The 17,285-nt window shown below is 37.4% G+C and overlaps 6 protein-coding genes across 7 annotated transcripts; 1 reads left to right on the top strand and 5 right to left on the bottom strand.

Annotated features, from left to right (window-relative positions):
- The first annotated feature begins 18 nt into the window (after positions 1-18).
- On the top strand, positions 19-1,609 carry LOC104727262 (NADH dehydrogenase [ubiquinone] iron-sulfur protein 4, mitochondrial). The gene is made up of 5 exons (XM_010446320.3): positions 19-332; positions 465-553; positions 788-917; positions 1,055-1,084; positions 1,365-1,609. Exons 1-5 carry the CDS (start codon positions 177-179, stop codon positions 1,419-1,421), a joined length of 462 nt encoding a protein of 153 aa, XP_010444622.1. The 5' UTR covers positions 19-176; the 3' UTR covers positions 1,422-1,609.
- Positions 1,610-1,703: 94 nt separating this feature from the next.
- LOC104727261 (protein CYSTEINE-RICH TRANSMEMBRANE MODULE 13) lies at positions 1,704-2,506 on the bottom strand. The gene is made up of 3 exons (XM_010446319.3): positions 2,252-2,506; positions 1,994-2,150; positions 1,704-1,893 (listed from the first exon to the last, which is right to left on the bottom strand). The coding sequence occupies exons 1-3, from the start codon at positions 2,295-2,297 to the stop codon at positions 1,848-1,850; spliced, it is 249 nt and encodes an 82-aa protein (XP_010444621.1). The 5' UTR covers positions 2,298-2,506; the 3' UTR covers positions 1,704-1,847.
- Positions 2,507-2,931: 425 nt separating this feature from the next.
- Positions 2,932-6,183, bottom strand: LOC104727260 (uncharacterized). 2 transcript variants are annotated; one of them, XR_015571905.1, is made up of 10 exons: positions 5,661-5,856; positions 5,212-5,425; positions 4,927-5,084; positions 4,673-4,818; positions 4,513-4,572; positions 4,332-4,428; positions 4,054-4,215; positions 3,867-3,976; positions 3,594-3,742; positions 2,932-3,507 (listed from the first exon to the last, which is right to left on the bottom strand). XR_015571905.1 is itself a non-coding variant. In XM_010446318.3 (10 exons), the coding sequence occupies exons 1-10, from the start codon at positions 5,755-5,757 to the stop codon at positions 3,242-3,244; spliced, it is 1,455 nt and encodes a 484-aa protein (XP_010444620.1). In that variant the 5' UTR covers positions 5,758-6,183; the 3' UTR covers positions 2,932-3,241. The 2 variants fall into 2 exon arrangements, 1 of the variants encoding a protein (XP_010444620.1); XM_010446318.3 differs by having other exon boundaries at positions 4,336-4,428; positions 5,661-6,183.
- A 3,610-nt stretch (positions 6,184-9,793) lies between these two features.
- On the bottom strand, positions 9,794-11,068 carry LOC104727259 (uncharacterized). Its single transcript, XM_010446317.2, has 3 exons — positions 10,495-11,068; positions 10,234-10,415; positions 9,794-10,031 (listed from the first exon to the last, which is right to left on the bottom strand). Exons 1-3 carry the CDS (start codon positions 10,745-10,747, stop codon positions 9,918-9,920), a joined length of 549 nt encoding a protein of 182 aa, XP_010444619.1. The 5' UTR covers positions 10,748-11,068; the 3' UTR covers positions 9,794-9,917.
- Positions 11,069-13,437: 2,369 nt separating this feature from the next.
- LOC104727257 (uncharacterized) lies at positions 13,438-15,480 on the bottom strand. Its single transcript, XM_010446315.3, has 2 exons — positions 14,732-15,480; positions 13,438-14,282 (listed from the first exon to the last, which is right to left on the bottom strand). The coding sequence occupies exons 1-2, from the start codon at positions 15,478-15,480 to the stop codon at positions 13,622-13,624; spliced, it is 1,410 nt and encodes a 469-aa protein (XP_010444617.1). The 3' UTR covers positions 13,438-13,621.
- LOC147935644 (uncharacterized) lies at positions 14,732-17,004 on the bottom strand. Its single transcript, XM_087474158.1, has 5 exons — positions 16,559-17,004; positions 16,417-16,465; positions 16,015-16,326; positions 15,722-15,798; positions 14,732-15,557 (listed from the first exon to the last, which is right to left on the bottom strand). The coding sequence occupies exons 1-5, from the start codon at positions 16,661-16,663 to the stop codon at positions 15,552-15,554; spliced, it is 549 nt and encodes a 182-aa protein (XP_087330284.1). The 5' UTR covers positions 16,664-17,004; the 3' UTR covers positions 14,732-15,551.
- Positions 17,005-17,285: the final 281 nt, after the last annotated feature.

Genomic DNA, 17,285 nt, shown 5'->3' with positions numbered 1-17,285 from the left:
ATTTTAGTAAAATGTAAGGACTGAATTGAAAATTTCTCTGTTAGAAAACTTTTTTTGTTTTTTTTGCTTTGCGTTCGCCATTTTCCTAAAATCTACAGAAAAGAAGAAACCCGAAGCGAAAAAAAAAAAATCAAAAAAAGCTCTGAAATTTTCCAGATTTCTCTTTTGGCGTGACGATGGCGCTTCGTGCTACTCAAGGGACTACCCGTCTCGTAACGGCTCTTCGACGTGTCGCTCGGCCTTTCTCTACTGACGCGGTGGTTGAATCGGATTACAAGCGTGGTGAGATCGGTAAAGTCTCCGGGATCCCTGAAGAGCATCTTTCTCGGAAGGTAAGTGAGCATTCGATTTTCTTCGTTTCTTATAAACAATTCAGTTCATAAATTTAGGGTTCGTGATCGGGGATTCATCTTAAGAGATTGAATTGGAATCGTCTTTAAAGAGATTGAATTGGAATTTTGCAGGTGATAATATACTCACCTGCTAGAACAGCTACCCAGCAGGGATCTGGAAAACTTGGGAAATGGAAGATTAACTTCGTCTCCACCCTAAAGTATGATACTTTTTTCATTTTCTCATTTCTCAGTTTTTGTTTTTGACTCATCTATCGATTCACCTAAAGATACATGTTATGGCCTCTTCAGTTGTTATATCGAGTCTTATGAGTTAAGTTCCTGTCATTGTAATGCTACGAGTCCATCACTTCTCAATTGGATGCAGCTTCTCAATTAGTTTTATGCTTGATGGATAATGGTATCACTTCTCTATGGCATTGATATGTTTGTAGGTGGGAGAATCCATTGATGGGATGGACTTCTACAGGTGACCCCTATGCCAATGTCGGAGACTCTGCCCTTGCTTTTGATTCTGAAGAAGCTGCTAAGTCATTTGCTGAGCGTCACGGTTGGGATTATAAGGTATGTTTGATGTTTTCTTCTTCTTCTTTATAATCTCATGTTTCCTTCTTCATTATAATATCATCTCATGGTTTGTTTTAAGAGGCCTAAATATATGAATCTGAGTACTGAAAAAACGCACATGTGACTCATGGCAGGTCAAGAAGCCCAAAACGCCGTTATTGAAGGTTAGTAACAATCTTTTTAGCTAATGCCTCTTGTGAGTTGTGACTTAACTAGCTCTACTCATATGGGGTGTGTAAGCCTAAGTCACTCACTAGTTAGAGATTAGTGCCATTAAGGAACTATTTAAGTTAACTCAGTGTGTTTCATCAGATATGGTTTGCTGTAATCTCTATAGGTTTTACCAAGTTTGTTGGAGATCATCTCTTTATCTCCTTTGATTTATTGGTAGAAGAGTCTTTAGATAGAATTTTTTACCTAACCCCATCAACTACTCAACTGCAGGCCAAGTCTTACTCGGACAACTTCAAGTGGAAAGGCCTTCCTCAACCAGAAAACTGATCTTTTACATCTCGAGCATAAGGAGAAACCTCATTTGATCATATTTCTTTGTTATTTAGCGCATCTGCAAACTTTTGTTTGAAAGAATCATTATCCATGGTTGGACTCTTCCTTTATGTTTCCCTATTATTACCAATAATAATATGATGAAACACACTCCTTTGATATTTCATCAAGTTTTCTGATCATTTTGTTTTTACTGGTTTATTTCTCAATAATCTCGAGTTCGTGTGAATGAAAGAGAGAGATAGATGGGCAACAATTATCCATAAAACACCAAAATTTAAAGACAAATTCGAATTGAAAAGAGATAACAACAGAAGAGAGATTGTTGAACGAGGCAACAAAATCTTTAGTCTTTTAACATTACATTAAACAATATATGAAATAGAATCGTTGGCTGAGCCAACGTGTAAAATCCACCGATCAGAAACAAGCATCCAAGAGACAGCAACAACAGAGAGCAGCCAAACTGTGATATAAACAGAGCAAAGAAGAATCAATATTATTCCATTAAGAACCAAAAAAAAACAACTAAGAGAGAGAGAGAGAGAAGGGGATCAAGAACGTACCATCCTTCAAGCATACCGGCGTTTTGCTTCTGCTGAGGAGCTTGAGAGTATTGCTGCGGAGGATATCCTTGAGCAGGGTATCCCTGAGCATATCCCGGGGGAGGATAACCGGCTGGAGGGTAACCGGCCGGAGGATAAGCGTCCTTGGGAGGATAACCTTCATAAACCGGAATTAAAGAGCAAGTTAAACCAGCTGAGTAGAGAAATAAAAAAAAACGATTCAGAATATCCAAGATTTAAAAGATAAAGATATAATACCTTGGGGAGGAGGAGCACCGACAGGATGTTGTTCTTGATGATACATCTTTCTTCTTCTTCTTCTTCTTTTTGAGTTCTTTGAGCTTTTTTGTTTTTCTCTCTTTGTTTAAGCAAGCAATCTCTGTTTCTTTCCTTTATAGCGAAGCTATGCCGGTGAGGAATATTAAATATTTCCTTTTCACTGTTCTTTTATTTAATAAAGCAGAAATTTTCCTTTAAAATAAAATAAAAATAAAAGAGTCTTTCTTTCATCATAAAGATTACTTTGAAAATAAAATCTTTTTTTATATGTTTATTTAAAAAAAAAAGAATAACAAATTACTTTAAAAATTAGGTGATCATTCATTGGTGCTTGACCCTTGACCGTACAAGAATTTATTTTCAGCTTCTTCGAGAATAAATAATTATGACCTATCTAGTATTTTCATAATTAAATCACTAAATATGCTTGCATTAAGCAATCCCATAAAAGTAGTTGGAATTAATAAAATTTCATTCAAATTTCTCTGTCATCGTTTTCCTTATACTATCATAACAGAGAAGTAAAAAAACAAATGAAATACGACCTCCCTCGCTTAAAAATAAAATACAAAAAACTAAGGAAATTTCAGAATTCGAGAAAAATATGACTTTTATCCACCCACATGTGTTAGTCCATGTTCCCATGACACTGATAACAGTAGAATAAATTATTCGAATATTATTAATATCCATACCAAAAGATTCACATTATATCATCATGAAATATTGAAATGTAGAACCCATTAAAGACCATAAAAGGATAAAGAATGCTCATTGCATTGTCTACACAGAAACATGACACAACCTAAGAAAACCAATTAGGATCGCTACAACAAATCGTGGTCTCATCCACAAAAGCTAAAACACTAACCAAGTCATAAAAGAAGAAAGCAACTTTACCTACAAGAGCTCTCTCTGTCTCTACAAAAATAGTTCCTTCTCTCTGTTTGAGATATAAACCCGGTTGCTTCAGAACCAACCCAGCCATTTCCGTGGCCGGTCTCTCCTACGAGAGTCTTTTCTCGGAGTTATATTGATCCTATCCGCATTTGCTGCTGCCCATTTGCCAAAATCAGGTGAAGACACCAATTCTTGAACCGCCTTTGTCGTGCTATCCTTGGTGAGCTTTTTCCATTCTTCTTTTGTCAGTTTGCTCCTTTCGGGAGTTCTATGGAAAGAGGAAGGAAAAGTATCTGCTTCAGATGGTGGTGATTCTCGCATCCCGTTGTTGGTTCCTGAAAACAATCATTACTTCAGCTTGTTGTTGGTTTTAATATAAGTTTAAGATTGTAATTTGAGAGAGAGATATCACAAATCAAACCTCCTGATGGAGAAGCATAATTAACACCGTTGCGAAATTCAGAAGCATCAGGACTCTTCTGCGTGAAGTCATGAAGATATCCAGGGAGAGATGGTATATCAGCATCACGAATTGCCTCCCAAATTCCTATCAGTAAATCCAATGGAATCCTGTGCAAAAGAAATCAACTTAAATTTTCAGGGATATGGATGCTGTGTAATCAAGCGAACGAGAACACAGATAGTTTGGTTTGTTGAAGAAAACGGATCAAAGAGATTGATCGCAGCAACTCACAGGAATATGCGTAGTAGAACAAACTTCAATTTGGTGATCTTCTTTAAAGTCGATGACATAATAATTACACATATCAGTGCTCCTCCAGAAAGCAAAGGATCTACGGAGCTCTGTAAACAACAAATTCTTGTTAGAAGGATCACTGGTTAAAAGGAGAAGTATATAGTTTAAGGGACATGGAAAAAACCTGAAGAATCAAAACCGCAGCCATTATTCGGATGGACCAAGAAACAAAGAGTGATGTGCTAACGTCAATGGAGCCATCTTCAGTCAGAACAAGTTTTCTCACAGTCCAAAATCCGAAAAATGCTCCACCCAAAGATAGAAACGCCCCCACAAAAATCGCCACCTACAAAACCAAAATGCAGAATTTTTTCTTTGAAATGAGAGTTTTAAACAGCAGATGCTGCCTGATCACCTCTAATACTACGACTACTGCAATGTATTGACATTATCAAAACTTACATACAGGTGTGTACATTTCTTCGTTGATTCCCATCTCTGTTAGCAAAGTTTGAAACAATCCAGGTACGTAGCGAAGAAGAAAACCACCCAAACCAAGCTGGGAAGATAGAAGCAATCTTGTGAGTAGTAGATAAAACAAGGAGTTCAGAGAAAGCGGGGGAACAAGAAAAAAGACAATCACCAGGGATGAGTATATGAACAATGCAAACGAACTCCGTCCAGTTGGTAGAAGCTTCATTCCCTGTACACATCACATTTACAAAGGCGTAATCAGAGATTTGGTACGCTATCGTCTGCAGGTCAACACGATAAACAAAATGAAACAAAAAAAATGAGGTTACCTGAAAGAGAACAAGCAACACGACAAGGATAATACCAACAGCCATGGCACTACCATAGTAAAACACTAAAGATTGACTCAGTGTCGAAGCCGAAGCCAAAAAGACAGCACCAACGATTAAGAATACTAGGCGATGCATATATAATTCTGCAAAGCCAAAATTGATAAGTTAGAAAAGTAGAACCAACTGCAAAACCCGAAAGAAAGAAAATGCAACTTAGACAAGGCAATAAAAGGAAACAGAACAAGAAGCACCTTCCACAGCAAAAACTTCCAGAGTAACCTTGTTAGAGCTAGCTACTCTGACATCAAGGATTTTGAGGTCAAAGGGTGACATTGTCTGAACCCATGATCCTTTAGAGGCTTTCACCCACCGACTTTGAGGGCACATTCCAATTTCACGCGACAAATTCCTTCATAACATACAAATCACGGAAAAATTTAGTGATTTGGATCTATGATAACCGAACCATATATTCTAAACCAAGGTGAAGAAATATCAAGAATTCAAGTCCAACAGCAAAAGAAAACACGACTCACCGGTGGAAGCAGACGTCAAAGTTACTGGTTCTCCCAGAGGTAGACACGTTAACCACCAACTTAAGTGAATGTGCATACTTGTCAATATGTTTAAACCTTCGAATTCCATGGATATGAATCCTCTCACAAAGAGTTGTTCTATCTGGCTTCAATCCAGGAGAACCCTTAACCTCTAAACTAGGAATCACTTGAAGCTCTCTGGTTTCTCCCACAACTGTCCAATAAGGTTTACAAGAAATTAACCACAGCACAAAATACAAAATACGTCTCAAACTAAAATTAGTAAAATTTATACTACGAATTCGTCTTAGTTACTTACGAGAATACAAAATTTAGGATTCCTAGACAAAACATTAATCAAATTCGAGTTCTCAAGTACTCAAATTTACTTAAGCCATAAACCCTAAACTTCTTAAATTTCACAATACGGAAAAATAAGAAAAGCTTACCGAATTGAAGTTCATCGGATGAAACAAGAGAGGCGAAAGCAAAGAGATGAAGCAAAATAATTCCGATAACGACGCCGGAGTTTCGTAACCCACCCATCGGTTTCTGGGTTTGAAGAAGAACGACCGACCAACAAAAAAAAAAATGTTTTAGGGCGCGGACTTGAATTCAACGCAAATAATAATAAATCGTGAGGGTATTTATGGTAATTGAACAGAACAAAATCATAACCGTAGATTCTCTCGAGTCGGCCTTGTAATTTTAAATGGGCCTTTTCTAGCCCAATTATGGCCTACTCATCACCTCCTTCCCGGTTTATTCAATTTATTTTGTGTTAAACAAACCCGACAAAATTAAACACTAGCTAGCTTGTACTATATAGTAGTCACCCTTTTTTCTTATTTCAACATAGCCTTCAATTTTTTTTTTTTTTTTGGATATCTGTCTTATATTAAATATAGAGGAAAGTTTACACTAGTGCCATAGGCACCATTAAGCTTTGGAAAGAGAAAGACATAATGAAACAGAGACTGAAAAAAGTAGGGTGAGTAATAAGTCTTTCATGACAAATGAAAGTGAGAGAACCATAAAGTGAGATAGGAATCTTGTTGTTGAGGCGTCGTGCTTGAGTTTCTGTCGTGTGCAAGTAACCTCCTTCTCATAAGTTGATGAATCCTTTGCTTGATTTGTGCTTGGCTTCGGAGTGTTGGGATGTGTAGGCGCTCATTACGCTCTTTCCAAATATGGTAAATTAGCGCTTGTAGAACCAACCAGCAAATTGCATTTAGCCTCTTATTTGCCGTTGGTCTTTTTATCCAGAGTAGCAATGCGTCAAAGGAGGAGAATTGCGGTGGAGATAAGTGAGCAAAAAAATCTGACCAAAGTTCTGAGGAGTAAGAGCATTGAAAGAAAAGGTGGTTCCTTGATTCCTCACCGGAAGCACAAAGTAGACAAGATGCTGGGATTTGAACAGGTAGATTCCATCTCCTTAATCTGTCTCGAGTTGTTAGCCGATCCAAAACTGTGAGCCAAGTCATGAAAGGCATTTTTGGGATATTTTCTTTGAACCAGACTTGATGATGCCATGGTACTGATGGTTCTGGAGGATATAAGTGACGCCACAGTTGCATGGATGAGAATTTTCCTTGAGATTGATCAGCTGTTAACTTCCACTGAAAAACATCATCACCCGTATCCTTTGTTGGAGGATTGTGAGTCATAAGGCATGATCGCAGGAGTTGTACTATTTGATGCCTCCCCCTTGGAAGTGACCAGGTTCCACTTGGAGCAGCTTGTTTGACAGTAGAGAGAATCCGGATACCCGTAACCCGTGGTCCTGAGTTACCAGTGATATCAATAAGTGGACCTAGTCCAGTCCAGTTGTCATGCCAGAAGAGTGCATTGGATCCAGAGTTGATAATGCAGTAAATATATGGTCTCGCCAGAGCTCTCAACTTTACCAGCTTTCTCCATATCCAACTGCCAGTTGTAGTGAAATTTGTATCCCAGAAACATCTTCCTCTGATTAAGTGCTTATTAACCCACGAAACCCATAGTGAACCTGCTTGAGAGTATAGTAGCCATATTAACTTGAGGCCAAAAATCTGATTCCAGTCAGCCAATCTTTTAAGACCAAGGCCTCCAGCGGCTTTTGGAGTACAAACAACTTCCCATGAAACCTTAGCTCCCTTGGCAGAGGAAGCAACACCCTTCCACAAGAAAGCACTGCACATTTGCTCAAGCGATTGCAAACAATTAGTTGGAAGCAAGAAGATTGATGCCCAGAAATTGATGGTACTGTTAATAACTGAACGTAGGAGTTGCAATCTTCCTGCAAATGATAAATGCCGATTTGTCCAAGAGGAGATGCGTCCCTTGACTTTGTCTAGAAGAGGTTGATAGTCTGATGGGTTTAGCTTGTTTGGGAGAAGCGGGACTCCAAGATATCGAACTGGGAGGGAGCCATGAATGAGGTTATGCCTTTGAGCCATATGTCTGATGTGATCTCTATCATTTCCATCAAGAAAAAGGCAAGTTTTTGCAAGATTTATTCCTAGACCAGAAGTTAATTGAAACTGAGCCAAGATATCAAGGATTGAGCTGAGAGAGGATTCTCTACCATCGAAGAAAACTAGGATATCATCTGCAAATCTCAAGTGTGTGATCAGAGGGTCGACACACTTTGGATGAGGCTGAATCCTGTTCATCGACACTGCTTCATCAAGTTGCTTGGAGAGTATATCCATTACTAATGTGAAGAGGGGGGCCGAGATTGAGTCTCCTTGTCTAAGACCTTTCCTTCCTGGAAAATATCCTATCAATTCACCATTAATATCAACATAGTAGGACGGAGTGGTGAAGCATGTAGTTATCCACTTAATAAACATGGGAGGCAGTTCCAGAGCTATTAGGATGTTGTGAAGGAAATTCCAGTCGATATTGTCAAAGGCTTTTGATAAATCGATTTGTAAGCATCCTCTAGTCACAGGACCATCAGTGTTGAAATCCGTAACAAGCTCAGAAGCTAATAAAATATTTTCACATAGGAGCCTGCCAGGAATGAAGGCTACCTGATTTCGTTGTACTGCTTGACTAGTAATCAGCTTGAGCCTTTTCGCCAAGATTCTTGAGATGACCTTGTAGATGGTATTACAGCAAGAGATTGGTCTGAATTCAGATAGTTTTTCTGCCGTAGTAGTCTTGGGGATAAGTGCTAGAATAGTTGCGTTGACTTGCCTTAGTAACCTCCCAGATTTGAAGAATTCAAGAACTGCTTCTATTAAGGTAGGTCCAACCACCGCCCATGAGTTAACGAAGAACTCAACCGTAAAACCATCAGGTCCTGGAGCCTTGCTTCGCGGTAAAGAGAAAAGAGTTGAGGTAATTTCTTCACTGGTGGGAATTGCAGTAAGCTTTGCTGACAAATCCGACGAGCATCTGAAGGAGTGTAGTTCCTTGATTCTCTCCTCTGATAATGGAAGCACTGATGTGTTTTTTGTACCAAGAAGAAGTTGATAGTATCCCACAATCATCTCCTTTAAAACTCCCTTGTCAGTAATCCTAGCCTTCAAAATTTCACTGGAAAGTATTCGCAAATGTGACACAATATTCGTCTGTATACGTTCGTTTGGCCGTAAGCTGCAATTTAAATTAAGTCTGTATGTGAGAATATTACGTCCAATGCGTGTTGCTTAAAATATGGTTGCTTCGATGATTTTTATGGTCGACTATTAATGAGACTGAAAATGATTGAACCGTTGATTACGTTACGTCGAGTTAACTGACCAAATGGAAACGTTGCATTAGTCGACTGAATTATTGACTGCGTAACTATGATTGACACACACACAAAAAAAAAAAAAAAAGGCCGACCAAATGAGCTGCCAACCATATTTTAAAAAGCAAACTACATTTACGTCTTTCTTACCATTGCCTAATGATCCAATAATGAACATTGCCTTAAAACTCGCTCAACGCTTATCATTTTGTTAGTTGACCGGTTGTTTACGCATAACATCTTCACATGAAACGTTATGATTGGATTAGAATATACGATATGACATAAAAATCTAATTAGGCACCCAGAAGAAGAAAAAAAACTAATTTAGGTCGAACACAACAACCATATCCAAATCTATACGAACTGTCGGTTTACATTTTAATTATTACATACATCGTTTTTTCTTTGACAAGTATTAAGTACATTGTTCAAAGTAGCAAATGATTACTGGAATCTTGAATCTGCAAAACAAGAAAAAAAAATCGGTAATACAATCAGTAAGTCCGGTACATATAGGGCACAACATTTAAGCAAAAAAAAAAAAAAAAACAGTCTTTGGATTGTAACAAATATACAATTATTTGGAAGGTATCACGTCACAAAACAAAAAATGTTTGAACAAGATTATGGATTGATAAAATACTAGGCATACCTAAAGTAACATATAACCTAAAAATCATATTTCAACAACACTATTTCGCTGATGTGCGTAATTTTTGGGTCGGTCTTGTAATGCAATATACAAATTCCAACGTTTGTAGTCTCCAATATATTAAAAAGTAAAAACTCTCTGGATATTTCAATTTTTTCCTTCAAATATTAGAACAATTGAAACGATTTTGAATTTCTTGAAAATTTTGTCGAGACTGAATGAAACTCATTAAAGCAACACAAAATAGTAACACAACATCGCTTTACATTAAACTTTCAAAGTTGTCGGATAGCTGCTTTAAGAATATCTACGGCTTTTAAAGAGCTCTCATGAGGATCCAAATTCCGGAATGCTGTGTAAAGCTGGTCTCCACCCACCGCCACTTCTTCCTCCGCCGTGACTCCTCCTAAGAAACCCATCTCCCCCGTTTTCCCCGGCCACCTATAAGATCGGTCGAATTGAATTAAGCATTGGTATAAGGATTCATAATGGTAAAAGGACAAAACGATGAAAGCAATGAGACCATGGGACCAGTCATGTATGAATATGATGTTACAAATAATATATCTATATGTTATATACAATAAACAGAAAGAAAAAAAACAAAATTGGACGTGGTATGAAAAAATTAACATGCACTTACCGCATCATTAGCGCCATCTTGGTTCGGATCCGAATCAGAATTCGGGTTGACTCGGCCCGTTTCTTGATCCAACTTCTTTCTGTGTTTCTTCTTCTTCTTCTTCGTCAAGTCAAGCCCTCCTCCGTCTTTCAGTAACTTCCCAAGCTTCACACACTTCTTCGTCGCAAACTCGTTCAAAACCTCTGCATGACGAAAAAATAAACAAAAGAAATTAACAGAGGATGTTTTTGAACAGAAAAAAACAGAGGTTACAATGTATACCTTCGAAGCTGACGAGACGATAGACATGTCCGATGAGCAAAGTGTCGTCAGGACGAAGGAGCTTGAGCTGCTTCAATGGAGATCCTTTCTCGTTCTTCATAGTAGGTGACGTCACAACCACCGCAACGTAATGACCGGGATTGGATCTCATGACGTCACTCGCTGTCACCGACCAGTAAATCCTCTCGATCTTGTTCTCCGCCGGATGATGAATCAAAACCGTCGCTGCTTCCGCCGCTTGACAATTCCCCATTATTGTCTTTTTTATATTTGTTGGGTTCCTGTCTGAAACTTAAAGGAGTAGTATATATAAAATAAGAAAAAGGTTTTGTACGTAGTATTGATTTTAATAAATAGTGACGTCAGGATTCTTCATCATTTGGAATTTGTCAGTTTTGACAAAAGAGGTCGCTTGAGATTGATACAAAAGGATTGAACACACACAAATTGTGTAATTTAATTTTTAGATAAAAAGAGGAAGTAGAGAAAAAAGAACACAAGACAGAGAGAAGTTGTAAATGAAAGAGATGTCGACAATTCCACAATGAGAAGAATAAATAAAGAGGTTGGGGGTGGTCGATCTATTTATTTTTAATTTTGATGTTTAGTAATGACAATGACATTTGAATTATACTATAGTACGAAAACTAATAAATGTTAGTATTAAGGATCTTGCATATCGCAACCAATTAATTGATTAACAACATGTTTAATTCTCTTGAATTATTAAGTTGACTAGAGCCTTATGTGGTATTTAATTAAAGACTAAAATAGACTGTAAATTTAATGACCAAACCATCTTTTTTTACCAATATTAGTCAACAATTTTAAAGTAGAAAGTGTATATTGATGATTTGATAGCTAACTTAGAAATCTTTTTAAATGTATTAAATTGTGTTGTTTTATATACAGTCAAATCTTTCTCTCATATGGGATTAATTGTTTCTTTTTAATGGCTTTAATGTGCGATATGACGCTCTAAAACAAACGATATCTGAGCTGAGCCTCACACAGTCAATTTTACATGTTCAACTTTAAACGTAGATGATTATTTACAAAATCTACATGTATATTTATAACCATTCATGTCTTTATGAGTATTTTGGACTTCGTATGTAAAAAAGTAATTTGAAACAATTGCCGAATTATGCAAATATTACATAAAGAAAATTTCCCCCAAGCTTCTGTTATAAATGCAGTAACTATTGGAATATAGATTTATGATTTATGTTAGATCAATGAAAATGAGAAGAATAAAGAAATATTTACAGTAAATGCTGTTCCAAAATTTTTACAGAGGAAGCGTGTTGATTTGGAATTACGGCAACAGTTAAAAGATTGATAGAATGTGTAGTGTGGGACCCATAAAAGTGGTTTAGTGACCGTTGGATTAACGTGGTTCTCAGGTTAGAGCCGTCGGATTTAAGAGACGAGGAGGTGTCTGATAACCCTATATATGACAATGGCAGTATCAAAAAGACACTGCAACTCCCCCTTTATACCGTCTCTATTTTCAATAGATTTGTTCGACTTTCTAAATTGGATTTGCTTATTTTTATTATTTTCTAATAAAAATGATACAAATAAATGATAGCACCATTTTTGATCGAGTAACTTACACTACTATGTAAGTATTCACCAATGTGTGATCTTCTTTTTTAAAAGTTACTTGTTAAGCGAGGTGTAAAATTAGACGAAACAAACTCTTTTTGAGTTTGGATCCATTTGTTTGGCGACTTATCATTAACTCTAGTTCCATAAGCCATTTGTTTTAAAAAAATTTATTGAAGAAAAAGCAAAAGAAAGAAGACACGTTTATTCATAAATTTGTTAATTTTCACTAAATAAGTTGAAATTGACCCGACCAAGCAAATTAAATTCGTTACACCAAAACACGCTACCAAAAAACTGATGAAGTCTGGTAAGAGAACACTCGTAATTAATTAATTACTCTCTCTCTCTCTCTGATAGTCTCAGTCTGATTGAAAGGAAGAGACTTGCATGCGTGTCAAATTTGCGCACTACACACGCATACATGCGTTGTTTAATGATATTGGGCTTTAAGCCCATTAAAAATCCTGAAAGGCCAGACTGATTTGTACAATCCGAATGAAACAAACTGAACCGAAATTAAGTTGACCAAATTAAAAACAAAATCAAAATTTGTACCAAACCGAATCCATAGTTTTGATTACTTATCTTGATCAATGATCATGATCTAGTCTAACAGTCGTGTAAGTTCTTTTTTTTTTCTCTTCAAAATGAATAAATGTGTGTTCTAAAGCTGGGACGGATTAAGAAAATATGTATGCAAGAAGTTGTTTGAGAATAAAATGAATTACATGTTTTCAGAATGTTAAAATAAATGAAAATTTCGTGGAAAGTTCAAAATTTAGTTTTATAGTTTTCTGAATATAGAGAGTTTGACTCACAACTGCTCCTTCAGCTTTTCTGAGTCCAAGGGGACGCTATTCTGATAGAAATTCAAGATAAGAAAAATCAGTTCAAGGGAAAACAATGATTTCTATTGCATTCTTAACAGACAATCCGATAATTATGAGTTTAACAGTCCTCTCCTCCTTGTATTGTAGATATAGGGAGGAGAAGATTGCTAAAACTAGAAATGTTTAGCGATGATTCTGTATGATGGTACATATTTGGCGCGAAAGCTTAAGAATTTGTGGAGCTTCCGAGGAAGAAACAATGGATATTGATGGATCCTTCCAATCTTCAGTCCATATGAATCTTCCTCATCATCAACTTCCTCACCATCAACTTCCTCATCAAATTCATCATATGAATTTTCCTCAGCAGATTGCTCTTTGCACTTAACTCGGAAAATTCTTCATACTTGCTAATACCTCATCACTGGCCTTCTGACAATAACGCTAAAAAAGCATCTACTCATTGTAAATGTCGTTTTAAGAATAAAAAAGACATATCTTTCGTTTAAAAATAAATATATAGATATTTGATTACTTGATGTTGATCATGATCTAGTCTGACAGTCGTTAGAACTTAAAAAAAAAAAAAAAAGGAGACCAAACATAAATCCGCCGAGTTCAACATCCTAATCATAGATATCATTATAAAACACCAAATACATAGGCAAACAGAGATGGGATCCTCAGATCTGCATAGCGTCTGGTTCGTCTTCTGGAGCAGCTTCATCGGTTTTGATTGGTTCACTGAACATATACTGACTCTGATACTCAACAAGATACTGCATCGATCTCCTCACATCCAAGAACAATCGATAAACTCTCTGGATATCCTCAACCTCCACGAGTTTCCCTTTCCGTTTCTGGCAAGACAATGCAGCCGCGGTGATAAGATGAATCGCATACCTTAGAGAAGTATCCCGTCCGATTAATGTCAAAAGCTGTTTGGCCTCTTCATTCATCTCAACGTCTTCTTCTTGGCAACGGATCTCTAAGATCTTCCTTATGTCTTCGTCTGTGTAAGGTTGGGTAGTGATGATGAGAAGACGGTCAAGGAGATCGATTGGGATCCCATGGGGTGATTTCTGGTTCGTGCCACGGATTGTGGTGACTCCTCGGTTTGTAGCCACGACGAGGATTGGTGACATTTCGTTTTCCAGAGCTCGATTGAGGAACGAGAAACACTCGATGTCGAGCATGTGAACTTCATCGATGAAGAGAACACCGGGAACTATCTCGGCTTTTCCTTCTTCCCTCCACTCAGCTACTTTCGTATCGATTTGTTCCCGGACTTCTGATCGGATCTCTCCAGTATCGCCAGTGAAAAGGGCTAGAAAACCTTGAGTCCTGCAGAGGAACAAGTACGAAATACAAAAAGTTACTTTTTTTTTGGTCTACCAATCATGTTTCAAAGATCAATTTGGCAACCAAAATTGATTCAAACATTACCACAAACAGAATAGTTACTTACAGAGAGTGCCCTGATTACACATTGCTGAAGAAACGTCCAAATTGAACATGAGCTTGAGAATTTCAAGAGCATATTAACCAATGAAGTAACCTCACATTTGAGACATATTAACCAATGAAGTAACCTCACATTTGAGACATATTAACCAATGAAGTAACCTCACATTTGAGACATCTACACTGAACTTAGTGAACCAAATCAACTAAATTCCCAATCATACCTAAAAATCACTATAAGAAAATCTCAATTTACAGCCTACATTGGTCATGCATGTACCTAAATCCGGATAAACAATGTTCACAATTCAGGGAATGTGTAAAATTACCTGCTGTTGATAACATCAATCTCGTGAAGAGTCACACAATGAACAACCTCTTTCCTCTTCTGCAACTCGCCTTCAGGGCACTGCACAAACTTAGTCTGCGCACCCATAGCATCATAATCTCGAGACCTAGAAAACGATCTTCCAAGCTTAGTAATCTTCCCAGTAGCCTTATCAATGGCAATGACATCACCACTCTGCACTTTCTCCTTGTTCAAAGCTTCAATCATCTTCGCTCCCATATCATACACAGTCTCCATATCCGTGGTCTTCATAGTCATCTTCCCAGACTTGGAAGCAACACCAGAAGAAGCAGGCCTATCAATCTGAACCTCCACAACTTCACCTTCAATAACCTCAGTCTCTTCTTTGATCCTAACGCCGATAGCTTTACGGAAAGACTGAGTCAAAGCTTCAGTCTTGGACATCTCCAAAGAGAAAATCTCACTTCCTGCAATCATCGCAAAAGGAGTCTCCAAGCCAAGCGATTTGGCCATACCCATAGCAATCGCGGTCTTACCAGTTCCGGGTTGACCCGCTATTAGAATAGCCCGACCCGCTATTTTACCTTCCCTAATCATCTGAAGTATGACACCGGCGGCTTTACGCGCCTTCACTTGACCAACCATTCCTTCGGAGACAGCTCGCGGCTCGAGAGCCGAGTCGAGACCCAGTCCTCGGATGTGTGAGTGTGCGCCGATTCGCTCGACTCTGGTTAAGTCCCGACTCTCAGATAGCTTTAGTTCCGCCATATTAGATCAAACGTCTCCGTGCGATTGTGGCGGAAGAGGAAGAAGAAGAAAAAAGTTGAGGTTTTTAGGGTTTAGAGCTGCACGATAGCAATGGCGATGTTAACTTAAATCCACTTCATAAGGGTATAAAGGGAGTTTCATTAGAACTTCAGAAACGAGAATTACAAATTTAGTAATATACCCTTCTATTATCAAAGAAAAGGCTAATTAACTCTTACATAAAGATCTATGAATTTTTTACCCTAATTACTTTGGCCAGTTTCTTAGCCTCTCTCCTCTTCTTCACTTTTCTGGTCTTATCATTGTCACCAAATTTTTCTACCAAACAGGGAAAAAAAAAAAAAAAAAAAGAGTCAGAGACGTAATCTAATAATTATCACACAAAAATGGACAGCTTTGAAATTAATTGCACCAACAATTCCACAACTTGAGCTATAGTAGATTTTTGATTGAACTCAAAAGAACCCTTAATATGAATTTGGTACAGTTGTGATTATGAAATCTAGTTGGGGAAAAATGTCAAAAAAGCTGTACCTTGTTTCTTCTCTGGGGCATTTACTCGAACAGGTTGTGAGCAGGTTTTGCTTTCACTAGCTTCTTCTTCTTCTTCGCTATCAGAATCTTCTTCTTCAACGTTGATCCCGCTTGCATTTCCCACGAAGACTCTTCTACCATCTGCCGGAAGTAAAGGTCCGATAACTTTCTTCCGTCGAGCTGCTTCTTCTTTGAGCATCTTCTTCCTTAACCTCTTTCTCTGCGCTCGACTCGGTTTCTCAGCATTTCCCGATTCATCTCCGATTTCGTTGTCTTCTCTATTGATGGATGAATTAATTTTCAAGTAATCCTCTGAAAAAAAAAAAAAAAAACAAATTGACTCTGATTTCCAATTGTAAAATAACTTGTATTAAACGTAAAAAAATACATTGGTCTTCTTACCTGGGTTTATGAGCGTTACATCGAATGGTTCGTCATTAACAACCTCTACCTGAAAAACTCAGAGTTAAAACAATGGCGTTACCAATTTTAATATCTATTTTTCTTCAAAAACTCAAATCAAATATAGAGGATGAGAAAGTACCGGAAACGGAGAAGAGGAAGGAGGAGAAGGTGGAGATGAAGGAGGATAAAGCGTTTGAAGAAGAGCTTCGTGAAACTCCCGACGCTTCTCTTCTCGCCGTCGCATCTTCAAAGATCGCTCCAGAACTCGGCAGCGAAATCGCCGTCAGATTCCTAATATGTGCAACTTTTCAATTATTTGTTTTTAGTCCCTTAAGTTTTAGTGGTTTTTTTTTTTGTTCATCCTTGTCGCGGTTAATAGTAATATTTTAGTATTACAAATGTAACTAAAATTTCGAGTCACGTAAGCAAATGTTTCCATGTTCGTAACTTTTGGTCTTCAAATTCTCTAATAATATTTACTCTCATTTGATTTTTACTAGTTTCTCTCTAACAACAAAATGCTATTTTGAAAGACATTATTTAAAAAATTCTATCACTGACGATTTGATTTGACAGGCGAACGTTGGTTGCAGAGAGAAAATATGAACGTTAGAAAGTTTTTTTTTTATTTTCATCCTTCTCGCGGTTAATAATATTTTAGTATTAGTTGAAATGCAACTAAAATGTGGAGTCACGGTGTAACCAAATGTTTCCATGTTAATATAATATTTTTCTAGCAAGGTTCATAACTTTTGGTCTTCAAATTTGTAACACTAACAAGTAACACCTAATATTCATTAAATCATGTTTACTCTCTTTTGTAACAATAACACCTAATATACACTAGTTTCTCTCTAACAACAATA

The sequence above is a fragment of the Camelina sativa genome, chromosome 11 (genome assembly GCF_030686135.1).
Source record: "Camelina sativa cultivar CO46 ecotype springtype chromosome 11, ASM3068613v1".
In the NCBI taxonomy this organism is placed as follows: Eukaryota; Viridiplantae; Streptophyta; class Magnoliopsida; order Brassicales; family Brassicaceae; genus Camelina; species Camelina sativa.
Note: the sequence above shows the minus strand (reverse complement) of the source record. Positions and strands in the feature narration are given on the sequence as shown.

Coding starts and splice junctions, on each gene's coding strand:
- LOC104727262 (XM_010446320.3), top strand. CDS start 177: ATGGCGCTTCGTGCTACTCAAGGGACTACCCGTCTCGTAACGGCTCTT. Junction 554..787: donor AACTTCGTCTCCACCCTAAA/GTATGATACTTT, acceptor ATATGTTTGTAG/GTGGGAGAATCCATTGATGG. Junction 1,085..1,364: donor CCAAAACGCCGTTATTGAAG/GTTAGTAACAAT, acceptor ACTCAACTGCAG/GCCAAGTCTTACTCGGACAA.
- LOC104727261 (XM_010446319.3), bottom strand. CDS start 2,297: ATGTATCATCAAGAACAACATCCTGTCGGTGCTCCTCCTCCCCAAG. Junction 2,151..2,251: donor CGGTGCTCCTCCTCCCCAAG/GTATTATATCTT, acceptor CGGTTTATGAAG/GTTATCCTCCCAAGGACGCT. Junction 1,894..1,993: donor GCCGGTATGCTTGAAGGATG/GTACGTTCTTGA, acceptor TTTATATCACAG/TTTGGCTGCTCTCTGTTGTT.
- LOC104727260 (XM_010446318.3), bottom strand. CDS start 5,757: ATGGGTGGGTTACGAAACTCCGGCGTCGTTATCGGAATTATTTTGCTT. Junction 4,573..4,672: donor TGTTGCTTGTTCTCTTTCAG/GTAACCTCATTT, acceptor TGATGTGTACAG/GGAATGAAGCTTCTACCAAC. Junction 3,977..4,053: donor CTGCGGTTTTGATTCTTCAG/GTTTTTTCCATG, acceptor TGTTGTTTACAG/AGCTCCGTAGATCCTTTGCT.
- LOC104727259 (XM_010446317.2), bottom strand. CDS start 10,747: ATGGGGAATTGTCAAGCGGCGGAAGCAGCGACGGTTTTGATTCATCAT. Junction 10,416..10,494: donor TCGTCTCGTCAGCTTCGAAG/GTATACATTGTA, acceptor TTCGTCATGCAG/AGGTTTTGAACGAGTTTGCG. Junction 10,032..10,233: donor AAGATGGCGCTAATGATGCG/GTAAGTGCATGT, acceptor CCGATCTTATAG/GTGGCCGGGGAAAACGGGGG.
- LOC104727257 (XM_010446315.3), bottom strand. CDS start 15,480: ATGGCGGAACTAAAGCTATCTGAGAGTCGGGACTTAACCAGAGTCGAG. Junction 14,283..14,731: donor ATTGATGTTATCAACAGCAG/GTAATTTTACAC, acceptor GTTCCTCTGCAG/GACTCAAGGTTTTCTAGCCC.
- LOC147935644 (XM_087474158.1), bottom strand. CDS start 16,663: ATGCGACGGCGAGAAGAGAAGCGTCGGGAGTTTCACGAAGCTCTTCTT. Junction 16,466..16,558: donor CTTCCTCTTCTCCGTTTCCG/GTACTTTCTCAT, acceptor TGAGTTTTTCAG/GTAGAGGTTGTTAATGACGA. Junction 16,327..16,416: donor TGTAACGCTCATAAACCCAG/GTAAGAAGACCA, acceptor TTTTTTTTTCAG/AGGATTACTTGAAAATTAAT.